Here is a 25,832-nt window from a genome sequence, read left to right on the forward strand (position 1 = left end):
ACCAACTGACATATTCACATCGACAATCTGAGCGTTTGAATAATATTCTTGGTTTTTCTCTACGAAGTGTGACGACAACGTGGACGTCAGCAGGTTCATCCGGGGAACACAGAGTCACATGTGGAAAAGAACAGAGCACAGTATGAACACTACACTTGGGTTCCGAACAGAGGTGTGGGAACGGGCACCAGCACCGTTTTTGCCAGCCTGAAAACAGTATGTATGTGAGACTGTATAATGTCCTCCCAGTAACGAGGTATGCTCCGTTTGAGTCTGGAAGGACTGTGAGAAGAACAATGCGCTCCCCGCAATGGGGCTGTACTCTGTTTGAATGTGAGGGGCTTTGAGAGACTCTGTGAGCAGCATAAAGAGCTCTTATGACCTTTCTGGTCTGATTTCTGATCTGGTTTACTGATTCATTTGTTTACCTTGGCTTTCAATGAGAAACAAAAAAAATCTACACACGTCGATCTCTGATTTTGGACTTAACTGGCAGTGACGGAGCAGGGGGGCTCTGACACATCCCCCCCCCGTCACAATACCAGTACTCCGCCCCTGTTTACTCGTCTTGGTAATCATCCAGGCAAGAACTAAATGTACAGAAACAAGAACGAGACGAAACGTCCAAACACGTAACCCTGCAGAGACCCTGCCCTCCCCTGTCCTGTCAATGTAGGGCTCTACCTCAGCCATGACCACCACTACAAGTGCAATGGGGCCTTCTGAGTTTCAAAGGCTCCTTGACACTGGACTCTGGACTCTATGAATTTAAAAACCTTTTGGTTACTGACTGTTCATGAGGAGGATGTGTGAAAACATGGGGATGGATAGACTATTAAGTGCCGACAGAATGGAAATATAGTACAGAATGAGTTTTTACTGACCTTTTAACTGCTCATTTAGATTATTTTTATTTTTTAAAAATTATACAAACTAAGTGTTCTGATGGCCTATTGGAGAAATATGAGAAACATTTGGGTAGACTGTTTTCTGTACAAACAGTACACAATATTTAGAAAAATACCGTGTCTATTGGCTACCGTACCCACAATGGATTTGTAAGCAGATATGCTTCAAATTGAGCACAAATCATTTAACATTTATGTGCTACCCATAACACATCTAATATAGGTACCTGCTTAAACTTCATCTCTGAATCTCAAAAAGTAAGTCATTGCTTTTCGGCGAGGCATAGATGCTGTAGTACCAGGAATGATGCTCTAGAGGGCGACACTAACATCTAAATAGCATAGCTGATGTCAGATGAGAACTAAGCACAGAAGGGCTATGTAGAGGTTTTTGGTTGTTTTTTTAATTGATAAATCATGAAGACTTAAATGTTCCTACCTTGTACTATATTATTCACACCTGATTTAGTGACTGATTGTCTTTCAATCCACTATTGGATAGCCACCCGAACACTCATGTAAACGTTTTGCACTACCTAAAGCTTCAATTATTATTTCTATACATTCCCCAAGCACCAAGCTGACCAAAACTACAAACCTAAAGCTTCAATCATTATTTGTTACATTATAAGCATATGCACTTTTTGCCGTTTTATGTTTGCCATTATACCCCCACTGACAACACTGGTGTCGTTAGTAGCGAGACATCAGGAGAGAACCCTGTAAGAACGCTGTATCCATCGCTGAACCCCCTATGCATATTGTGCACATTGAAACATGACCAATAAATGCCAATCAACAGCACAGTCATGAGTAATTGATTTTACCATTGAGGTGTGTGTTCTATGTCTCCAGTATTATTGCACATGTATAGACTGTATGCAAAACCAGGACAGATCTGTTTGCAAAACTAGTGTGGACCGGAATTTAAAATGAGGGCTGATTCGTATATGTTTAATGAGGGCCTACCTGAATGTAAAACCATATAGACATTCTGCATTGTAAAAGTTAGTAAGACCAGGGCAGAGCACGGTTGGATATTGCAGTAACTGCTAACTTGACATAGCAATATCTCTAAAATGTAACACATTTGGGCTGTAAGGGCTTTGCCAAAAGATATAGGAGGTGTAATGAAGACCATTTTCAGTGCAAACTAAAGATGCAGTTCTTGCACTTTGCCTTTGGGCAGAGCAGATCACGTAGACCCGGACCTGATGAGATTAGCTGCCAACATGAAATGTGGTGCTGCATGCTGGGTACAGAGAGGCAACAGAGTGCCATGGTGGTCATGGAGACAGGACAGGATGTAGCCATACAGGAAGTCTGGATAAACAGACACGCATAGAGTGCTTTCCAATATGCGAACTCCTGTCCTCTGACTGTGCTTTTTACCGACGCCCCGGCTCCGTGGAGAAAACAACAAAGTTTCCCCACTGTCAGCCTAGCTACAACAACTTTTGGGGAGCAATTCTTCATTCAATATACCGATTTCAAATGAGAAATGGCATTAGAATTGTGCTTTTGCAAGATATTGAAAAACAGTAAAGTTCTGTCATCAGGGACGTCATCATGAGGCCACAAGGAGACAAGTGAGCAAGGGAGGATGGGAGTCCACATTCAGAAAATGAGGCTCTTCTATTAGTATAGATGATTTACCTCGGAACTTAATCTGGTTTATTCCTGAACCAGCTTCTTAGTATAGGTCCTAGCATAGACAAAACAATATATAAATTTCCTTGTTTACTTTTAAAGGGACAGAGATTTTTAGTTGTTTATTTCCAGAATTCATGCTGCCCATTCACTAATGTTACCTTTTTCATGAATACTTACCACCACCATCAAATTCTAAGTATTCATTATGACCGGAAAAATTGCACTTTTCATACATGAAAAAGGGGATCTTCTCCATGGTCCGCCATTTTGAATTTCCAAAATTAGCCATTTTTAGCTGCAAAAATTACTCTACTTGGACCATACTAGGAAATATTTGTTTATTACTTAGTTAACTTTCATGTAATGATCAAATTTGACAATAAGCAGGCCAGTTTCAATGAGCAGCATAGTTGCAGTACCTTTTTTGACCATTTCCAGCACAGTGTTCCTTTAAACGTCAGAGATCACATTTACATCTGTCTTGGATTGATGGATCTAACTTATTCTGGCTCTATTGCATTGTATGTGGTTGTCTTACCTAGTGGGGGGAGATGGGGATTGTAACAGGATGACGGCTGATGACGGTTCAGGTTAGAATAGATTTTCTCATCCATGGCAGTCAAGAGAGTTCATTTGTAAGCAACTGGATTTCTTGTTTTAGCTTAAAAGCTGTTTCCCCTTTCATCGGAAGAAGCTTCTTCAATCTTAGCCTGATCATGTAGACAACCACGATAGTAATTGATCTGTGGAAGCATGAACATATTAAATATGTATATGTCTCCCATGTGATACATTGATTATCATCACAGCTTCATTTCACGCTCATCTGAGGCTGAGTGCTGTCAATATCTTGGCATGAACGACCCAAAAAAACCTGCAAGTAAACACTCAATGGCTCAATCAGGATTAGATCTGGCCAGACATCATCAGCTGATACCTGCCAGTGAGAGAGAGAGAGAGAGAGAGAGAGAGAGCGCAACAACAGCAGTACAGGGGCCTATATAAGAAGCTGCTGTATCAGGAGTAAACCAGGTAGTTAAGAGGTAAATGATCTAATAGATGGTCACATATTCTTTAACCTGGTTTACTCCTGAACCTTCTTAGTATACCCCTCTGATCTAGAGACGCTGATTTGTTATTTTGCATAGTCATAAGGGGCAAGAGGGCCAACAGTGTCTACAGCTGCGGTGTATAACAGCATTAGCCACATCACATCCCAGCACTGCGGCCAGACTGTTCACTGAAGACGCCACTGCGATTAGATTTCTTTACAGTGATATTCCAAACAAGGACTGCTCTCCTCTCACCCATATCAGATTACAAACACTGCCAAGCCATCTCTCTCTCTCTCTCTCTCTCTCTCTCTCTCTCTCTCTCTCTCTCTCTCTCTCTCTCTCTCTCTCCCTCTCTCTCACTCACACACACACACACACACACACTACAGACTGGATGGTGTCTGTCGAACTATGGCGGGAAACCTTAGCTTAGAGCAACATTGGAGCATGAGTGAAAGGACAAGAATATCTATTTATAATTGACCCTGGCCAAGGTGTATGGCTCCAAAAGGCCTATAGAAAGGATACAATTACACTTGTTTTTATTGAAGTATTTGCCTTGCTCTTTATTAAACACATGGAGCGTTTTCTACTAAATTAAAATAGTTCAGGTCTCTCACAATATCTAAATATGACATCTCTAATAGGCCTACTGAAAAAAAACAAATAAGATAATCATGCTGGCATACTTCTACAACGCATATCTAATTATACTTGAATGGTACCCTGCATTATTGTACAAAAAAACCCAAACAAACCATCTCCCCTAGCGTCCATATATTTTTCTTTTTAATTCTGTAAAAGTTGGCCTACTGCATCGAGCATGTCATGCGAATAAAACCGTGCACTTTCTCTGTGTATCTGCTACTTTGTTTCCCCATGAAATATTGTAACAATTTCGCGCTACCATGTAATCTTTAGCCAGCCCCCCATATTTATGGGCGGTGGCAAATGTACTTTCCTCCAATCAGATCTCAGTAGCCCTCCTATCCGGTCACGTCACTGCCTGCAGCGCGGGAGACGAATTCAACAAAAGTTGTACTTGAAGAATTGCCGCCAAGCTTGTAAGTATTGCCAAATGTTTATTCGGTTTGACACAACTTTGATGCTTTTCAGAGACAGAACCTTCTCTACAACCGTACAAGTCCTGTCGTCACACTAGGTGAACTTGAATACGAGTTGTCTTTTGCCTGTTATTACTGGCGCAGTTGTTGGCTGTCTCTGAAGCCTTCATTTCGTGCCTGTGTTGACAGCTAGTTAGCTTGTCATACAATGTCTCGACTAAACTTCCTACTTGGGCCAAATGCTAAATGTCACTCTTTGTTGTTGTTTTTTGCCACGGCATAGTACTCATATGTGGTACGCCAACCTTGCATGGAATTGATAGGTCTAAAGTTACTTCTCACCAAGTAGGTAATACGACTAGCTTATCAACAAAGGGACAGGGCAGTCTTCTGTATAGCAAGCTAATGACATTTCGTTGAGACCTACCTCCTTTATGTGGTAGAGTTGTAATTGAGTGCTAAGTGTTTGAATATTTATCTGGTAAATGTTTCTTTCATTTCCCAGCTAGTCGAAACTGTGAAGTGGGGTAACATGCCTTGTGAACGGAAGCCTATGCGATACGGTCATTCCGAAGGACAGACGGATGTCTGCTTCGACGGGAAAGGAAAGTAAGTAGCTTTAGTAGAACCATGACACCTTGGTAGATTTTAACACTCCTCGTAATATCAACCCACTGTCATGAACTGCACTTAACTGCTTGTTGACGTGACGCATTGCACTCTGCTCCCCTCCACCTCCTCTTAGGTGCATCCTCACCTGCGGAAGTGATGGCGACGTGCGCATCTGGGAGAGTCTGGATGATGACGACCCCAAATCGATAAACGTTGGAGAGAAGGCCTTCTCTCTCACACTCAAGGTAATGGAGTGAGCCTATACAGAGGCCGTTGTACTGTACGCATATACTGTGTGCAGAATTATTAGGCATACAAGTTTTTGACCAAATAGTCCTTTTTATGCATACTTCCCAACACCGACCTCTATAAACGTTAAAACCTATGGGTTTGATCTAAGGAGCCCAACCCCCTATATCAGGTGTGCATGATTAAAGTCTATAAACATTTTGGAAGTCTTCCAGAGGGATGTGGCTGTATTGAAATTGCCTGGATGTTGGTCACGTTGGCACACTAATAATTCTGCACACCCTGCATAATGCCACATGTAGCTATAATGGGCACCTTTAAACGCCAGCGATTATCGTTATAAAACGGTTATTTCTATTGCGTGTGCTGTGCTCAACATGCTGTCATTACTGTTGTTTCAGCGTGTCACTGGTGTTGTTTTTCTGTTGCGATTGATCGGTGCATGAGAGTGACTGAGAATGACAGAATACAGCAGGGGATATATGCATGTTTGACATAAAGAATTTGACATCTAAGACCTGGTACACAATGTTGTTATTGTAATCGTGCATTGCAATGGAGTAAACTTGACTGAATCCCCTTGTCCTATCTACTAATGATACTGCATTACATAAATACATGTTGTACTGTATTGTAATGTATTATTATAATGGTGCATGCAATGGAGTAAAATCTTCATAAGGGTAAGAGTATGTACATCCCACCTCTCTGAGGCCAGCGGCAGGACAAAGGCGTATCTGATAGTGGAATGAGTAGAAGTCCGCACACTGTTAGCCTGGGTGAAAGCCGACTGTTGACTCCGTCAAACAGTCTGGCGAAAGCTGAGGAATCCGACTTCAGGGAGGGTGGGCAATGGTCTGAATTTAACATTACATTACATTACATTACATTGCATTTGGCAGACGCTTTATAATCAAAGCGACTTTCAAAAGAGGACATAATCAAGCCAACATCACAAGCAAATACAAAGTGCACAGGAAATATACAGAACAACAAGTGCAGTTGCAAAGAGGGGTTAGTTTTTTTATTTTTATTTTTTTATTAATTAATACAGAGTACACACACAGCACACATACACACACACGCACAAACTAAACTAAACTAAACATGTCAATTTACTCCGCCTTTTAAATTCATTAGAGTTCCGAATTTTTATTAGAAGTCAAATTGTGCTTTACTAGCATGACTGTTATGATAGTGTTGCAAAAGCATACATATAACAAGACAAAGGTTTGAGTAGCGTTACCATAACCAGTCAGTAGCGGACCCCGTGGGTGAGTTCTGCGTCACCACTCTCAGCTGTTTGCTATGCGAACCGAGCTAGGAGGCTTTCTGGGTGGAAGTACATCGCCAGGATAGCACACTGTAGCTCCGCTTTGAAAATGTATTTAGGTCATACAACGTTTTGACAACATTTTCAAAGCGGAGCCACGGTGTGTGGACTTGTACTCTTTCCGCATGCAATGCAGTAACCTTCCCTGTCCCTGGATCCCTACTCCACAGAATGGGAAGTTGGTGACGGCGGTGTCCAATAACACGGTGCAGATCCACACGTTTCCCGACGGGGACCCGGACGGCATCCTGACGCGCTTCACCACCAACGCCAACCACGTCACCTTCAATCGCTTGGGCACTCGCGTGGCAGCAGGCTCCAGGTACCCCACGAGATGAACTTTTTAGATTAGATTTAAATCAACAACGGCACAGTTTATATAGAAAGAACTGTAAAGCATGTTATACTTGTCCCGACGGGGATCCGCTTGGCATCCTGACGCGCTTCACCACCACCGTCAAACACGTCACCTTCAACTGCGTTGGCACTGGCATAGTGGCAGGCTCTAGGTACCCCACTAGATCAGTGATTCTCTAACTGTGAGCCCACAACAGGGTTCCCACGGGTCATGGAATTTCTGGAATATCATGGAATTTCATAAAAGTTTTTCCAGTCATGGAATTTTACCATTTTGCATGCACAGTCATGAAATATCATGGAATTTTCTTAACAGTTGTGTAAAAGCAAAAGCTTTTTTGTTTGGTGTATAACATTGTCTCTTACTGGTTATACAACGCTTTGCCAGAGACGGTTTGGTTTTGCGCTGTAATGTGCAACATTCTAGAATGCAATGAGCCCACTGAAGTCTGGTGATGGCTCAGCGTTGGCTCTAGGTGTGAAGATAATCTTCAGTTTTCAACTTTTCACACTTAAAAAAAAAAACGTTTTAATGTCTTTTTGTGACGGAAGTGGTCACGGAAATTCTTTTTTTGGGGGTCTGGAAAGTCATGGAAAATCATGGAATTTTATATTTGAATTAGAGTGGGAACCCTGCCACAAGGTATTCCAAGTGGGCCTCGAAATCATTTTCTAAAAATCAAAATGATATTTGTGTGTTGCAGCTGACTATTTATTTGAGTTTTATTGTTTATTTGGTCAGAGGTGGGCCACAAACATTTGTGAACATTTCAAGTGAGCCCCAAATAAAAAAAGGCTCCAAGTACCTCACTAGATTGATGCTATTAATGGGTTTCACGCAGCCCATGAAAAACGGGGCCGGTTCTTGTGAAATTTGGTGCCCTAGGCGAGCAGCACTCTTTTGTGCATTTTGAAATTGGCAACATAGTGTCCTACATCTGATCAAGCACAGCTCATAGTATCTGCATACTAGCATGCATATTTTCCCATTAATAGTCATCTATTGATGGCGGATTCTGCGCAGTGCAACATTGACCCTAGCGCCAGGAGCTGCATAACGTCGCTTTAAGGCTCATGACATTTGAGATTTTAAAATAAAAAATGTTGGTATGTTAGAGTTGGTATGTTTTTTTAATGCAATTTATTTCATGCTTTTATGTGCATCAGAGGCTGATATTTTTATATTTTTATGTTTATGTTGTGTTTTTTATGACGGTACTTTTTGCTAAAAGTAACTTTGGCATTTTACTGGAGATTTCTAGAGGATTTCTAAGCTGCCCATGCATAATATGCATAATGCACATCGCAAGGTGGCTCAAACATATGGTACATACGTTTGTGGTTATATGTACGAAGTGCTGCACAACATGTTTGTCTTTGGCCTGGTAAGTAGCCCTTTCATGCCGATTGGATTGCCAGTGATCCTGTTCACTTTTTGCTGAAAAAGCTGAACTATATCATTACAACATTTCTATGACATTGCTGAGAGTTTTTCGTATCTGATTCAGACATGGACACCACCATTTTGGTAAAAAAAGAAGAGAAATGGTTATTGTCTGTGCATGTTTTACAAAAAGGTGTCTGTTTCTTTATGTACCAAATGCTCCTGGGTCCTCCCTAACTGTGTTTCCGTGGCAACGAAGATTAGTGCAAAGTTTCATTAAATTTCTACATTTGCTCAGCAAATATGAATGGATTGCCTTTCACTTTCAGTACGAAAGGCGTGTCGAAAAGTCCCACACACACTGTTTACAGTCAGGGAGAATATATTTGAATATTTGAATAGGGGCCATTGATTTTCAAATAGTGTATTTGCCAAAACTAAATCCCATAAGCAGCATGTGTAGTGGCTTCTGTAGCTGTGCTGTAAAGGCCACAATCCTACTTAGTGCACCTTTAAAAGCTAGCCATCATTTACTTGTCCAGCTCGGAGGGGAGTGAATAGTGTTTCACAGCCTGCCATTGATTTTCACTTTAGACGCTTGTCGTGTCGCTACGCGGAGACGCATGGAGGTGCACCAGTCACCAGTTTGCTGGCCCTCCTTCCTTGTCATGGGATTGATCACGTTCAAAGTCTGTTTGTTTGAATATTGATTTTTCTTCAGGAGCACGCCAGCAGGCAGGCAGCTGAGGCCTGTAACAGGTTATTTGATTTTTCTTCTTCCTCCTCGATATATTTAGGAAATGAGTTTTTATCATTTCCCCCTGCGCTGTGTGGTGCGGTGCGTCGCCACCTCTGAGATCCTCATCTCCAATATGAGTTTGGACCTCACAGGAAGTGATGGAAATCTGGAATCAATGAGCTGCTCGCTCTCTTCCTCTTCCTCTCTCTCTCTCTCTCTTCCTCTCTGTCTCTTGCTTTTTATCTTTTTTTTCCTCTGTTTCGCTTTCATTCTCTTTCATTTTTCCACCCTCACCTTTTATGTCCATTTCCCCTGGCCCTGGCCTTACAGACACACACAAACGGGTTGTTAGGAGGATGTTTTCATATTTCATACATCACATTTTCAGTTGTTCCAATTGTGGGTAGTTATGAAGCACTATGAAGACTGTGTCTATTTGCGTGTTAAGATTCTCTCTCTCTCTCCCTCTCTCCCTCTCTCCCTCTCTCTCTCTCTCTCTCTCTCTCTCTCTCTCTCTCTCTCTCTCGCTCTCGCTCTTTCATTACAGTGGCAGTGTTTTGATATAGGAGTGTACAAACGCTGTCTACATAGCTCTCTCTCTCTCTGGGTATCTATGACCACACTTCAAGCCTGTACTGTCAGCATTTTGCATTTTCTTAAGTGTTCTGTGTTCCGTGTTATGCGGTAGCTTTGTGAATGTCCAAGAGAAATTTGAACTTTGAGTATTGATGGCTGATGTGCTCTCTCTCTGTCTCTCTCTGTCTCTCTCTCTCTGTCTCTCTCTCTCTGTCTCTCTCTCTCTGCCTCTCTCTCTGCCTCTCTCTCTCTCTCTCTCTCTCTCTCTCTCTCTCTCTCTCTCTCTCTCTCTCTCTCTCTCTCTTTATCTGTAGTGACTTCCTGGTGAAGGTGGTGGAGGTAGCCGACAGCAGTCAGCAGAAGACTCTGAGGGGCCATGATGCTCCTGTCCTCAGCGTCGACTTCGACCCCAAAGACGAGTTCCTGGTAAGCATGTGGTAAAAAAATATATGGGGTCAATGACACACACACACACACAGAATATGTAGTGTAAGTGTTTTTAAAAGTGATGAAACCTGATTTCCTACTTAGTCAGAGTCTTGTAGACATGTGGAGATACTTTTTTTAAATTCCAGGCGGTCTTTGTAATTGGAGGTTGCTGGTGCTAGGCTAGCGCAAGTGAACAGCTCTTTGGTATCACTTTCAAATCAGCAAGTCAAAATAGGTGTCACAGCACATGTAGATATTGCTAGTCTTGTGGTCATTTTTTGTTTTTAGATGGTTTGTTTGTGTCTTGTGTTGGTTGTTGGCTTTCGCGTGGCCTAAAATTTTATCCGCTTCTGTGTAGTTATTTAAAGGTGCACTGTGTAATATTTTAGCAGTCTCTTTCCAGAATTTATGCTTCCTATTCACAAATGTTACCTTTTTCATGAATACTACTCACCACCACCATCCAATTCAAAGTCTTCATTATGACTGGGAAAATTGCACTTTTCATACATGTCCGTCAGAAAAAGGCATTTTTAGCTTCAAAACGTACTGTATTTTGATCATACTAGTACATATTAGTTTATTTAGTATATATTCATGAAAAGATCACATTTGGCAATAGGCGGTAGCAGCATAGTTGCAATACCCACTTTGGCCACCATCCTACACAGTGCACCTTAAAGTGATAAATGTCCTCGACCTCTCCTCAGGCTTCCTCCAGCTGTGATGGTTCTGTGGCCGTGTGGAACATTGATGAACAGGTAAGAGAAGCAAGGTCACAGGACCAAATGATTGTAGTGAGGAGCATTCAAGGTCATCTATGAAAGTCATGGGATTGGCCTGTAATGGTCATGTGCAGATATCTGTGAACATTTGAGCTGTTACATGTGCTATTGTGACGGAGGTCATCTTGCACCTGTTCACCCCCCTCGGGGATCGAATCTGCATCCTCGTCAACTACAACGGTCCGGCAATGGGAGACACAGTACGATACCGCTGGGCCAAGAGACTAGTCTCTCGGCCCAACGGCACGAGACTGTATGAAGCTATCGGAGGGAGGTTTGTCAACTTTCCACGCCAACTCTGTGCTAGTTAGTAGAGCTGCACGATTATGGAAAAAATAATAATCACGATTATTTTGGTCAAAATCATAATCACGATTATTAATCACGATTATTGATTTTTGCAGATTTTTTTAAAATTATAACAAGATGAAATATAACCAAGAATGAATTACATACGGGATGAGCAAAATAAAATGAATTGTAATAATTATGTAAAAGGCAATAGCATGAAACTTAGGTGGACAGATTTCTGGCCAGAAACACCAGTCTGTCAGTATGTTCTGGCTTCAAGGACGCTCTCAAAAGTAGGTCACTATTGCCACGATTAAATCACGATTAAAATCATGAGTTCGATTTCACTATGTTATCACGATTTTGATTATTTTTCGATTAATTGTGCAGCCCTACTAGTTAGCCTCCGTTACACTATTGAAACCGTATTCCAGTTTCAACCAAAACATTGTTAGTGTTCGGTTTACCGCAATCTGAGGGAATGTTCTGTATACATGTGTGAAACGTCGTTCTGCAACTGGAATATTCCTGTAACATGACCACATTCGAAATGAATAGAGTTTAACACATGGCTTATACCACCATTCCGTTAAAATTCGGAATATTCCTTGCATGCAATGCCGGATAAACGCACAGTCTAGACATTAGTTTATTACTTTGTAAATGTTAATGAAAATAATACATTTGGTAATACGCAGCACAGTTTCAATGTGCAGCACTGTTGCAATACCTACTCTGGCCACCATCCTATACATTGCACCTTTTACACAAGGATGTGAGGCTGACTTTACCTTTTCTTCCCTCTGCTGTCTGTGTCCAGGCCAAAGTGACCAGCTGGAGTGTCCTCCAGAAGTCCAGCGACGTCACCAACGCCAAGTCTCTCTGCAGGTTGTCTTGGCAACCACAGTCTGGAAAGGTTTGTTGATGCTACTCTACCGCACAAAGGCATAGTGCAGTAACTATATGCTTTGTCAAAATTGACTTTATACTCAAAATGGTCTTCTTCACAACACCGTCCTTGTCTTAATGTGTCAAAGCCTTATGGTCCAAATATGTCCTGTTTTAGAGATACAGTGGAATCCGCTTATAGTGGTCACGGATATAGTAATCAACCGCTTATATAGATCAAAAAGCTTGGGACAGAATCATTTCTATACAAATACTGTTTAAATAATTCGTTTACAGTGATCAAAAATCCGCTTATAATGTTCATTTTTGTCATTTTATGAATGTAAACATGTGCAAAAAGTATTGAAAAACTCAGTGTAGCCATTTCATGTTTTACTCCCGCGATTCCTTTCCCGACGTCTGCTTCTGTATATGCCAGATAGGTTGTAAGGGTATTGCGCGAGACTCAACTCGCCACTTTTCCGGGTGGTAGCCTACTGTAGCCTACTCTAGGGGCGCCAACCGAGGAGTGCAAACTCCATACAGTGAATGGGCTGCGCTCTCCCGACAGCACCCCAGTGAACTGCAGGCATGGCTCGACTGAGTGGGGACGCAACCTGTTCACATAGAAACTCTCTGGTGATGAGGCTGTGTACACATGCATCTGTCTCGCTAGCCAATGTAGCCTAACGAGTTAACACCGGGCAGCAAGCACGTGAATCATGTCTCTCTTATTCTGGGAATGAAAAACATAGGCTCTTCGAAACGTATGAAAATTTACCAAAAACGAGCCAACGAGATGTTTTGGCGAAGCTTGGCATTCCTCAGGCTACCTTGTGTTTAAACTGCAACAGCTGTACAGGCTGCGTCTCCCCACGAGTCCCTCCCACTCCCCCTCGCCCTTCTCATCTCTCCTATGCCAGCAAGCCCAGCGCGACTTTCCCAATTCCAACCTGTTCTTTGCGTGGCTTTTTTAAAACGGTGTCCAAAAAAAACCCCACGTTGTAGGCTACTACTGTACAGCAGGCTATGCAGCAGTGTGTTATTTATCGGCGTGGCAATTTTAAGTGCGCAGTCTTGCAGCGTTTTGCATGCATAACCTGAATCACACTGTGCAGAAAACGTTTGTGGAATGGGAACTTTACAAACTTATTTGACATCATAAGAGATGACGACCTGTGCGTGGTCTATGCTTTGAAATGCATGTAAGCCTCGTCTTTCTCAGCGCTCATTTTTGCCAGACAGGTAGAGACAAAAAAAGGGGTGAAATAATACAAATTCGGTTTTAGTAATCAATCGCTTACAGTGTTCAAATTGGCTCGGACAAACGTGACCACTATAAGCGGATTCCACTGTACTACTCTTTTAAATTTGCAGTAACTAAAATATCCAACCTAATAACAAAACTTGATGGCATTTTTTCCACCATTTTATGTTTCAATGTTGACATAGTTACTGTGCTTTACCTTTTTAAGTCAGTAACTGGCTGCATTGATGCTGTGATATTTTGTTGTGTTTAGTTGGTATCTGTAGAAAGAAAGAAGGATTACTGGAACACTGTCTTTAGCCTATTACGACCTGACCCGACGGTTCAAAAAATCAGGGGTGAGTTTCTCAAAAGGGAAGTTGTTAGCCTGTTAGCAACTTCGGTAGTTGCCAATGGGAAAATGCATTGAAAACAACGAAGTAGCTAATGTAGTAAGCAACTTTGGTTTTGAGAAATTCACCCCAGAATTGTCAATAATTTTCAAGGTGAACGTGCATGGATGCTGCAGCTGGTCTTCAAGGCAATGTTGCACAGATGTCCCTCCTGGGTTAAGCATTACAGACAAAGACTCTCTTACAGAAGTACAGGTTGTTGTCATGTCTGTCATTTTCTTTCAGTTTTTCTTTTCTTTATTTTTCCTTATTTAACTTTTCTGAAACCCAAACTACTGACCTCTGTATTCGGTAGCACTTGGAGGTGTAGTAGCATCAGCTTCACCAGAGCCTAAGCATCCGCACCAGCGAACATCAGCGTCTGTTCATTCTGATGTGATGTGCATTTGTTGTGGCTCTCAGAAGCACCCTGCCCTCTGCTCTCCTGAGCATACTGTACTGTCTGGCAGAGGAACCCACACTCGTCTCGTCTCCTCTCCTCTCCTCTCCCCTCCTCTCCTCTCCAGCGGCTTGGCTGCTTAGGGCACTTCCTGTGCTTCAAATAGATTCTATCCTATAAATAGTGTTGGTTCTCAACCTTTTTAGAAGAATGCCGCCCTGACATCATCATAGACATGCCAACGCCCCCCTGACCTCATCCTAAGCATGGCAACGCCCCCCACTTAACGGCATGATTCTAATGACAACAGGACGGCCTAGTAATAAAAATACTTTTCGCTGTTATTGATGATGCTGTAGGATTGTTATGCAGCTTTTTAGAATGACGTGAGCGGCTCCATTCATGTTGACTGGGTCTTCCCAACACTCCTCATTGGTGACACCCCCCCCCTGTAGAGCCCCTGTTGAGAAACCCCATTGAGAACCACGAACGGAGCAAGGCTGCTTGTGGCAGTTCCTGTGCTGCAAACAGTTTCAGGGCTGCGTGTGGGAGTCAGTCCCTATGCACTTTATTCAGACCACTAGGGCAGGAAGTGGGATGTCCGCTTTGATTATCATCACATGCTTGTCAGCCAGTCACTGGAACCTGTCACCCTGATGCTCTCTTCATATCAATGTATTTTTCTTTTCTCCTCTGCCTTTTCTGCCTCCCTCTCCCTCCTCCTCCTCCTGCTCGCCCTTTTCTCCCATCCTCTTCCTCCGCCACATCTCCCTCTTTCTCCCCCTCCTATCTCTGTCCTCCCTTGTTCTCCTCCTCCTCTTCCTCCTCCTCCTCTCCCCTCTCCTCTTGCTCCCCTTCCTCCTCTCCCTGCCTCTGGCCTCCTCCTCATCCTCCTCCTCCTCCTCCTCCTCCCCTTCCTCCTCTCCTCTGCCTCCTCCTTCTTCTCTTCTTCCTCTCCTCCTATTTTTCCTCTCCTCTATCTCATCCTTTTCTCCCTCTCACCTCTCACCTCACCTATCCCTTCATTCTCCTCCTCCTCCTCCATCACTCTCTCCATCTCCTTCTCTTCCTCCCTTTCTTCCTCCTCCTCCTCCTCCTCTTCCTCCTACTCCCTTTCTTCCTCCTCCTCAGCTCCTAGCGGTTCCCGTGGAGACCAGTGTGCATCTTTACGAGCGGAACTCCTGGAGCCTCGTCAGCACCCTCTCTGATGACTTCATCACACAGGTGGGTGGAGCTACCAGCAGGATTCTTAATTATTTTTAATTTTTACTCTAGTTCTTTTTTTTTTTTTTTTTTTTTAATCCATGTGCGTGCTGTGTGTGTTTGATGGGGGCCCGTTTGCCCTTTTCAACGTACGGATTCTTTTTTTGTTTTTTTGTTTTCATCCATGTGCATGCTGTGTTTGACGTACATACAGATTATCTGGACAGCACCCCTGCAGCGAGTGGGCGTTTTATGATTGGAAAAGCATTAACAAGGGCTGCTCATGGTAATTTTACGAGAGCCCGTTGACATTTCCCTTTTCTTTCCCCATTTTGTAATCAGGTTTATTGATCGGCCTTTGTTGTCTTCATGTGAACAGAGCAGCGATCAGAGACAGGAAGCAAGTGTGAAGGAGATAGGGAGTGCGTTGCAATATGCGACCTTGCCTCCTCCACTTGCTTCTCGTCATGATGACATCACTGACAACAGCATTATATTTCAATATCTTGAAAAGCTCAATTGTAGAGTCTTTTTCTCATTTGCAATTGGGATGGTGAATGAAAAACTGTCCCTCAAAAGTTGTTGTGGCTAGGCTGACTGCTGGGAAACTTAATCGTTTTCTCCACGGAGGAGGGGCCAGGAGGCGGGACGAGGAGACAAGCGCAAGTGGAGGAGGCAAGGTCGCATATTGAAACGCACTCCGGGAGATATTGGGAAAGGGGTTCCGGTAGACATCACAGTGTAAGGCCCTTGATAGGCTTGCTGTGAGCCTTACATTACCCACACCACTGTGTGTGACCAACTGCACATACTTGCTTTAGAAGCACAAGACCAATACCCAATAATACTGTCGGTATCATCCAGGGGGCAGCGATCCGGAAACTGGAAACACAGACTGTAAAGGAAACGACAAAAAGAGGGACTCCCTGGACAGGAGGAGATGATACTGTTACTCCTACATTTGCACACTCCTTCCAATGAGACGCTCTTGAAGTTGCCACCATCTGCGTTTCCACCGGAAACATACCCGTGGAACTGTGCAGTCTTTTTTTTTTACAATCGCCCCAGTGATTTTGACGATATTGCACTGAACGCACGCGTCTCTGTGTGTAGTATCTAACGCCTGCAAAATTGACATGAAATACAGATGACTATGCGCGGCGTTCGTGCCCGTGTCTCCTGCAGCCAGCGTATCGAGGGCCTTAAACCCTAACCCATGGATGTCAAACTCAGGCACGGGGGCCAAAGAGTAATAAGTCTGTGTATGTGTAAGTGTGTCTGTGCACTTTGTATCTGCAAGTGTTGTACACTATGACGTCTGCCTAATGTATTGTCATGTAAAAACAAAGATAGTTAATATCGACGAATCCAATTTACCTCTATCTTCTTGGTATTCCTTCTGCCTCTCTTCTTCTGCTCCTCTATATCTCTCCATCCTCCTCTCCTCCTCTGTCTCTCTATTCTCTGTCCACCTCTCTCTCTCTCTCTCGCTCTCTCTCTGTGTCTCGCTCTCTCTCTGTGTCTCGCTCTCTTCATCCTCCTCTCCTCCTCTGTCTCTCCATCAGGCCATAAATGTGGTGGTGTGGTCCCCCTGTGGCCGCTTCTTGGCTGCTGGGACCATTGGAGGCTACTTGACCCTGTGGGACGTGAGCACCAAGATGTGCTTAGAGAGGTACAGTAGGCCCATGCTCTTATTGTGTCCGTGTGTGTCTGTTTTGCAGACAGATGTTGATGCCATTGATCCCACCAAAGCACATTTGCATCTCTCATTCCATATCATGTGTTCTCATGTAAAGGTGTATGTGCTAGTAGGAAGAAACACAAGAGGGGATACACACACACGCACATGTATTGGACAGGACATGAAATGAAGAAGAAAAATCTGCTGCAACACTGTCTTCTGTTTTTACTTCGTCAGAACATTAGCCTTAATGCACTGTCTATAAAAAAAATAAGTTAAAAAAACATCCTTGTTGCACCAAATTTTTCATTTTTTATTTATTTCTTTTATTTTCCTTTTCGAAACAGTCTTAATGCACTGTCCAAAAATAAATAAGTAAAACCAAAAGACAACACTGTTTAACCAAATTTTTCATTTTTCATCAAGTGTTTACTTTTATTTATTTATTTATTTATTTTTCTCTGTGTGTCTCCAGGCAGAAACATGAGAAGGGCTACACGGTGTGTGGCATGGCTTGGCATCCCTCCGGGGAGCAGATTGCTTACACGGACACCGAGGGCTGTCTCGGCCTGCTGGATGGACTGCCCGCCGCCGCCACCGCCACCACGACTACACAGCAGCCGAGCAAGAGCACCGCCAAGGTCAGGGGGAGGGTCAAATCTCTAAAATCTAGGGATGCACCGATACCACTTTTTTGAAAACCGATACAAGTACGAGTACATTAATGTGTGTACTTGCCGATACCGATACCTTTTACCACCAAAATACAATGAAAATAAATGCATGGACTTGTTTTTTCCACTTGTGATATTTGTATTGTCCATTTCCATGTAGATTTAAATATTAGTAAATGTATGAGGTGGCACTTTTTCCATGCTGCTTTCAAGTTCACAGAACGTGACATGATTTTGCATTGTTTTGTGTAATAGCAGTTTCGTTCCTGGTATCGGCAAGTGCTTGACGAGTACGAGTACGAGTACAATGAGCAGTATCGGTATCTGTACATCCCTACTTAAATCACCTCTCTCGTGTAACCGTGTGTGAGATCAAATGTACGCAACGTAACTGCATTGCTGAGGCAGCAGTATTGGGCCTCGTTATTGATGAGGTACTTTTTTTTTTTTTTTGTCTTTTGAAATACAAGACAAATCCAGTAGCATGTACAGTACACACTGGGTGCACTCGTCATGTCTTTATAAATGTGTATACGAGTGCACAGTTTGGTTCGATTGGTATGCTTGTGTGTCCTCATGGGGCAGCCGTGACCTACTGGTTAGGGAGTTTGTCTTTCAATCTGTGGGTTGTTGGTTCGAATCCCACCTGACCTCTCCCTACACCTCCATCCATGTAAAAATAAAATCTTCATTGTTGCATTACGTTTTAGCCCTCTAAAAGGTATATTTTTATATTTTTTCTAAAACTCTGTTAACATGAAAAAAGGAAGGCCAAAACTAATGTGTTTTGAAAAATACCCATATACTGTATGTGTAATCGGCTTCTATGACTATCTGTTTGATATCTTCTATTCTTTAACAGGTGAAGGAGACTAAGGAGTATGATGATCTGTTTGATGAGGATGACGATCGTTTCCTGGATGACGAAGCGAGTGAGTCCCCGGTGAAGAAGAGGAGCGCTGTGGTGCAGGATGATGATGATGATGATGACGATGACATGATGCCTGCCACCGGGCGACCTCGCCATCGCAGCAGCTTCCTGGACGATGACGACAACTCACAAGGTCAGAGGTCACTCGTCACCGTGGAGACCTAGTGTCCTTTTCAGTATCTATCCTCCAATCCTCTTCTTTTGCTTGTGGCCTTGTGATGTGAAGCAAGACTTCATTGATGATAGAAGTTTTAATCAATATCTCGTAAAAGCACAATGGTCAAAGGAAATGTTCCCATTTGCAATTGGGATTTTAAATAGGGGGAAAAAGTCTCCCAAAAGCTGTTTTCTCCACGGAGGCCGTGCGTCTGTGAAGCACGAGGCCAAATACATGCTGGGTGATGCATGCTGGGGACTATCTATTAGTGATTTATCACTTAACTATGGTCTTGAAGTAGCCCTCTGTTTTGCACCGTGATGGTGATGGTTTGATTGATAGAAACTTCCCAAGGGGAAATTCGTGGAGGTTATTTCAGATACGTATGGGTCGTAATGCCAATCTAATGCTGCGAAATATGAAGCCAAAAATGAATACAGTATGCTCAACATATTACAGAGTGATGACATTGATGTTGCGTCAAGCAACTTGTTGTTTGTGTTGCATGAGGCCGTTGAAAACCACCTACGGTCTGCTATTCCTCTTAATGGGCTATTGCATTAGGATATCATTACCAAGTATTGTCATAGTGGCATAGTGGCGCTGAGAGCCGGATGTTGCACAGCCTCTTAACGCCTCTTATCCTCCCACCCAGCTGTGTGCGTGTGCGTGCACGTGCAGAGAGGTGGAGAGTGTCTTTGATCTGGCCAAGGGCCCGCTTTGCCGTACTCTGCCTTGTTATGCTATCTCTGTCTCTGTCTCTCTCTCTCTCTTTCTCTTTCTCTCTCTCTCTCTCTCTCTCTCTCTCTCTCTCTCTCTCTCTCACTCCTTTTGAAGGTTTTGAGCTTTTTAACAATGTATGCATTTTTTAATTGCAATTTTTAAATTGTGTTTTAACAGTGTTTAACGAAAATGTCCTCACTTGTCTCTGATCGGTATCGCACAGATATTAAATGTACGTTTAAAGGTGACATATTAAACCCCTTCATTTATCAGTTAGAATTGGTCTATGGGTTACACAGAACATGTTCATGAAGTTATTTGCACCAAATCATCCAAACATAGAAGTTTAACCCACTCCCTTTCGTGTCAGTGCCAGTCACTTCTACATTGCGCCATTCTGCTCGGGCCCTAAGTAAACTGGTCTAGCCACGCCCCGTCCGTGGCTGCAGCAGGACGGACATCTACCTGCTACGACCAACTCAAATCGCTATGGCTGTCAACGGACCTTGTTTATCTGACCCGGCCGGCCCATATCGACCCAGATGCCGAACAAGAAGAGGAACCGCCTCGACCACCAAGTGTACAAACGCAGTTTCTGAATGGTTGGTTAACCTTGTAATCTAGACTAAATATTACAACTGAAGAAAATACTTTGTTACCGCATCTTCTCTGATGTCTTCACAAGGCAGGCTAGCCAGTTAGCCTACAGTCTTTAGCAAAGTAAAATCACCGTGTATGGTCCTGTATTTAATTGTCATTGACCATTACGTTGATTATGAAACAATATGATGATTACATCCCTTTGTTTTTGAAGTGTATACAGTGACTTTCGTGGCTGGGGCGAGGCGTTTTGCGTTGTCATAATGTCATTGTGATGGAACCCCCGAAAGAAAAATAGAAAGCATGTTGGTAAAGCAATTTTAGAAATCATGCTACTCTGACAATACAGAAGCTTTTAGCTTTCTGCAGAACGTCGTTAAGGAGATAGAATATAAAACGCTAGAGGAAACAAGTTCATTTGTTTTTATTTCTCCCTTGCATAGGCGGACACTACGGAGCTATGTCAGCTGCAGATGACAGCTAACTGCTTGGAAGTCCCATGGTATAGTGCTGTTTATTTCTCTACATTTAGGGCTACCACAGGCTATGTCTCTTTATTACACGTTGGCAGAGGTGTTCAAAGTAAAAGTAGAGGTAAACAACTGCTAGTGCCTTCACTCTGGTCTACAGTAATCTACAGAGTGGTGTGCCTAAATCTGCACTGGCTGGATCACATTAGGGTTGTTCAATTTTTTCGCAGTCAGGTCTACGAACTACCCAACCCCCCGAGGTACAATGGAATAACTGCTCCATGCAATATACTTGTATTTTGCTAATGTACTTGGCCACCGTGGCCTTTGGTGCACAGCATGCTTTGCCTAGAACACTCAAGGTGTACATTATCATACCTACTTACAGGTCAAAGAGAATGGAGCAGGAGCAGTTGGAACGCGCGCATCCAGGGTATTATCCAGTGTGCCAGCCCAGTAATCACAGAGCCGATCATGCACTGCTACAGCTGCAGAGGTACAGTATGTTCACTTCTTGCTTCCGTTTTTGTATTTACTCTGGCAAATGTATGGTAACTACATACATCAGCAAAGACCGTACACCAATGTGGAAGAATGCCTCATGATTGGCATCTTGTTATGCATGGCTACTATCTACAAATACAAACTGACCCAACACATGTATTGTAGAGTAGAGTGACTTTAGTGAATCAAGGTGTCAAGTAGGTTACATAAATAAAAACATGCGATGTCAAGACACATGTGACACAGGTAATAGGTGGGGGAGGGAAATGAAGAAAAATAAAAAAGGCAATTGTGCAAAAACTTATTCTGTGAGGTAGACAAGGAATTAGCATAACCAAGAATGACTGTTGACATTATGATGTTGTTTATGATACAGTATTTTTATGTGGGTTGGAGAATTGTGACATTAGTTTTCAATAAAGAACATAAATCCTGGTAAGGTGCATGAAGACATTCTGCAAAAAGTAAAGTGATCATAAAGCAGTGCAGTAAAAAGTCCACACACACACACACACACACACACACACACACACACACACACACACACACACACACACACACACAGTAGATTCCCTGTACTGGGACATCTCAGGCATCTCTGTGTCACAGTCCAGTTAAAAGTATAAGTGTAATGCACAGTTCACACACACACACACACACACACACACACACACACTTCCATGTACAGGGCCAGCTCAGGCATCTCAGTCTTTTTGTGATAAGCAGAGTGGACTGGAGGACACAGTGCCTTGGGCAGTCCAGTCCCCTATGATGATGTCCTTTTAGTGTTATTCTGTGTGTTGTTTAACAGAGTGCACAAATGAGTTATGCATTTATCATCCGTTACAGATATCTGTAAGGGATTCCTGGGATGGAGGATAAGGGTTATCCTGTCGTGTGTGGTCCTGTGTGTCCTTCTGGAGTTTCTGCCTCCGCCTCCACCTGCACCCTCCGCCTGCGCCTCCGCCTGCACCTGCGCATCCGCCTGCGCCCTCCGCCTGCACCCTCTGCCTCCGCCGGCACCTGCACCTCCTCCGCCTCCTACACCTGCGCCTCCTCCTCGGCCTGCACCTCCGCCTCCTCCACGGCCTGCACCTCCTCCTCCTCCACCTGCGCCTCCTCCTCGGCCTGCACCTCCTCCTCCGCCACCTGCGCCTCCTCCTCGGCCTGCACCTCCTCCTCCGCCTGCACCTCCACCTCCTCCACCTGCAACTGCGCCTCCTCCACCTGCAGCTGCGCCTCCTCTGCCTGCACCTGTGCCTCCGCCTGCGCTTGCCCTGGGTTGAAGCGGGAGACGTAGTTGGCGATCACCGCCTCCTTCTCAGGGTGATCATAGTCTGCAGACAGGTCTGGGGGAATGTTTATTTTCGTGATTGCCTCCCTGTATGGTTCCGAGTTATCGAAGACAGGACCCATGATGAGGCTGATCAAGTCTTCAACATATCCTACAACAAATGTCAATTTAAACAGTTCTGAGATTATGCAAATTGTGTCATGTCAGGCGTTCCATGTCCTATTTCGATTTTATTTTCATGATTATTGTGCCACACCATGCTAAGTGTACATTTTGTATGTAAATCTGCAATTCAGATTACATCTGTTATATATTGTAAATAAAGTTGTACAACTTACCAAATGTTGGGTCAGTTTTTATGGGCTTCACTCTGGCCTCTCCCTTCAAGGCCTTGGGGTAATGCATCCTGTAGAGGGGCTCCCCAGAGGATGCGGTGGCCTGGTCTCGTTCAGCGTTCTCGTTGTAGTGGAAGGCTGCCAGGTACAGCCTTGTAAAAGAAAGAGACAATCAAGCATGCAAATGGTGGTATTTACACAGTACGAATAGTCATTAATCTATGCAGTGAAAATTTCCTTTACCTGCAAAGCATCCCAAGGAATGGGAACACAACACTCTTTGGGGCAAACTGTAGGATGACGCTGTGGAAGGACTCCAAAGCAGAAGTCTGGTGGTGCGGACTAAGCTTTGCAATGTCGTTGAGGAGTCTCGTCTTTGACGCCATCTTGTCCAGCTCATAGAACGCTTGAGTGCCTACACAGACAAACAATGATTTACAAAGCAGAGAACAACATATGACAGTTGCAATAGTCAAAATATACAGAAACCATACAATTTAACCAGTACTTCATTGCCAGCCATGTTTGTAGCGTTTGTTCCTGTATGTGACAAGCATACCTGCTCTCAGCCACTTGGACTTGTCAGTAGTGTCACGAATGTATGTAGACAGGCAGGGAAAAGGGGGTCGTCGTGTGTGTGGACATCACAAACATGATTGAGGAGGGAGGTCCATTTAGCCCGTCTCTCCGGTCCTGTTGTGGATGTTGCTGCAGTCCAGTAGGTGTGGTTCCTAACGGCTGGTATCCACTTTTTAAGTGACTGGCAACCCTTTTTTTTGCTTATGCTGTCCAGCTTCTTAGAAATTCCTGATATTTGAAGAAGAAGGAAAAAAGAGCAAATATCCAAACTGACATTGTAAATATGACCACAAAACACCCTGCTAGATTCAAGACAATGACAGACATTCTATTTGACACAAAATCTAAATGCAAATTGTGTATTTTACAACTCTTGGTCTCTATGCAGTCAACCACTAATTCGCTCCCATGTTCTGATCTCCTATGAACCTGTGACAGTTCAAATTCAAATGTGTAGAGCACACATTGAAGAGGTTTAACAGGCATACATGTTATCATAGAAAGCAGGCAAGTATGAGGTAGGTAATTGAACAAGTTAAACTGTAATCCTGCCATCAATAATAATCATAGCTTTAGTTTTTTTCTCTCTCAGGTAATCAATAAAACTCTGATGCAATGTTGCATCAAAATCAAATAAGTACAAATTGAAAAAAAATAAAAAACCCAATATGACTCTGGGAATGAGCTACAATTACTGGGAATCATAGGTAAATTTAAACTCTATAACATGTACCTTTCACCACGTGCCAAACATCATAGTACTGGGTGATGCCAGATTCCCTCAAGAACTTCTGTATCTGCGGGTGTCTGTCTGTCACTATGCAGTCCAGTGTCACATTCTGCTTTTCCAACAACTCAAGGCTTCTCTTCAGGCCCGCCAGCTCCATATGGTAGCTTCCTCCTACCTCGTTGCTCTACAAAACAATCACACATGCATAAGTAAAAAGGACCAACATGAGATATGACAAGTGATGTAAATGGCACAACTAAAGAGTGTAAAAAAAATCCCAATCACCTGAACCAACTGGACATCGATCACAGTGTTTGTGTTCAGATCCATCAGTGAGTAGCTACCAAATTTCGCAGAGTGGCCTATAAAACATTGAATTACAAAACAAAAATGTAAAAGTAGTCATCAGATGGCAGGTTATCATAATCCAACTACAGTGCATTTATTCACATACCTGGAGAATCTGCACGCATATCACCACCGACTATGGCCCTTCCCTCCCTGAGGCGCAGCATCATGGCATCCTGGGTTTCCTTCCACTTCGTCACAATGGCCGGTTCGATATAAGAACGTGCATGTCGACGAAAGGTGTCATATTCAAACATTTGCAGGTGCAAAGCCCGGAAGACCTGAAGGTAGACAGAAATTACAAAAATGGACATTGAAAACATTTCCCAAACTTTATCTGAAGCATGGCAATACATGTATAATTGTGTTGTGCTTTATTTCAGCAATTGTAACCACGTACCCACCCTTTTAATCTTAAAATATGAAGCTCCACTTAGATAGATAGCCGCAGAGAGCTGAATGTTGCCGGCTGGTGTGCTCTTGAGGAGTGGCTGGCTGTTCCAAGTCCGCTGGTACTCACAATTGTTGCACTGCTGCGCCACAGAAATGAATGTCCCCAGCCGTCTGGTTTGAATAGTGCATGGATGCTTGCAGTCAGGGCATACCTCAAAAAGCTCCATAATGCAGGTCTCATAAACAATGAACTTGTTAACTTTAGGGATTGGAGTGGAAGCCAATTCTCTGTAAATAAATGCAAGACATGATATAAGACAATGTATAGACACAAAAACATGCACACGGAAAAATACATGTTATCAATAACAATAATAATCCTTGTGAAATGTAAACAATAATTTCAGTTGATTACACAGCACTTTTTTAGAGAAATGCTTGACCAACATAAACATAATAATACTCTCAAAATGTCTGACGACGCAGTCACATCTAGGACAGACTTTAGTGGATCATAAGTGCTATCCAGGTCTTCAGGCGCAGCTGGTGAAGAGCTGCCCTCCAGAGCAGGCTCATCCTCCTCTTCTAGCTCCTGCTGGCGAGGGGTCTTCACAGGGGTTGAGCTGAAGGGGAGTGGCTGCTCAGTGAGGGGTTTTGCAGATGGACCAGAGCCTGAACAGCAGCACAGAGAAGCCTGCACCTCTATAACAGAAATATTTTGTTAGATACAGACAAATGACGATGAATCTACGACAATACACTAATCACCACAGAATGACATGGCTATGAAAACCACCATTAACATTTCAAAACGCTCAGACAAATTACCTTCACTTTTGAAGTGAGGCC

General features: G+C 43.3%; 1 protein-coding gene across 2 annotated transcripts in view; it reads left to right on the forward strand.

Annotated features, from left to right (window-relative positions):
• Positions 1–4,599: 4,599 nt before the first annotated feature.
• wdhd1 (WD repeat and HMG-box DNA binding protein 1) overlaps positions 4,600–25,832 on the forward strand; it is a 57,171-nt gene continuing 35,938 nt past the window's right edge. The window contains exons 1-11 of one of the 2 annotated variants that reach the window (XM_063184641.1): positions 4,600–4,680; positions 5,186–5,289; positions 5,426–5,537; positions 7,045–7,196; positions 10,245–10,356; positions 11,070–11,120; positions 12,256–12,351; positions 15,493–15,585; positions 17,130–17,236; positions 17,721–17,886; positions 18,782–18,983. In XM_063184641.1, coding sequence (XP_063040711.1) covers positions 5,213–5,289; positions 5,426–5,537; positions 7,045–7,196; positions 10,245–10,356; positions 11,070–11,120; positions 12,256–12,351; positions 15,493–15,585; positions 17,130–17,236; positions 17,721–17,886; positions 18,782–18,983 — 1,168 coding nt within the window. In that variant the 5' untranslated portion in view covers positions 4,600–4,680; positions 5,186–5,212. Of the gene's footprint in view, positions 4,681–4,712; positions 4,779–5,185; positions 5,290–5,425; positions 5,538–7,044; positions 7,197–10,244; positions 10,357–11,069; positions 11,121–12,255; positions 12,352–15,492; positions 15,586–17,129; positions 17,237–17,720; positions 17,887–18,781; positions 18,984–25,832 lie in introns of those variants that run through there. The other variant, XM_063184642.1, reaches the window with a different exon arrangement.

Source organism: Engraulis encrasicolus, chromosome 19 (genome assembly GCF_034702125.1).
Source record: "Engraulis encrasicolus isolate BLACKSEA-1 chromosome 19, IST_EnEncr_1.0, whole genome shotgun sequence".
NCBI classification, from domain to species: domain Eukaryota; kingdom Metazoa; phylum Chordata; class Actinopteri; order Clupeiformes; family Engraulidae; genus Engraulis; species Engraulis encrasicolus.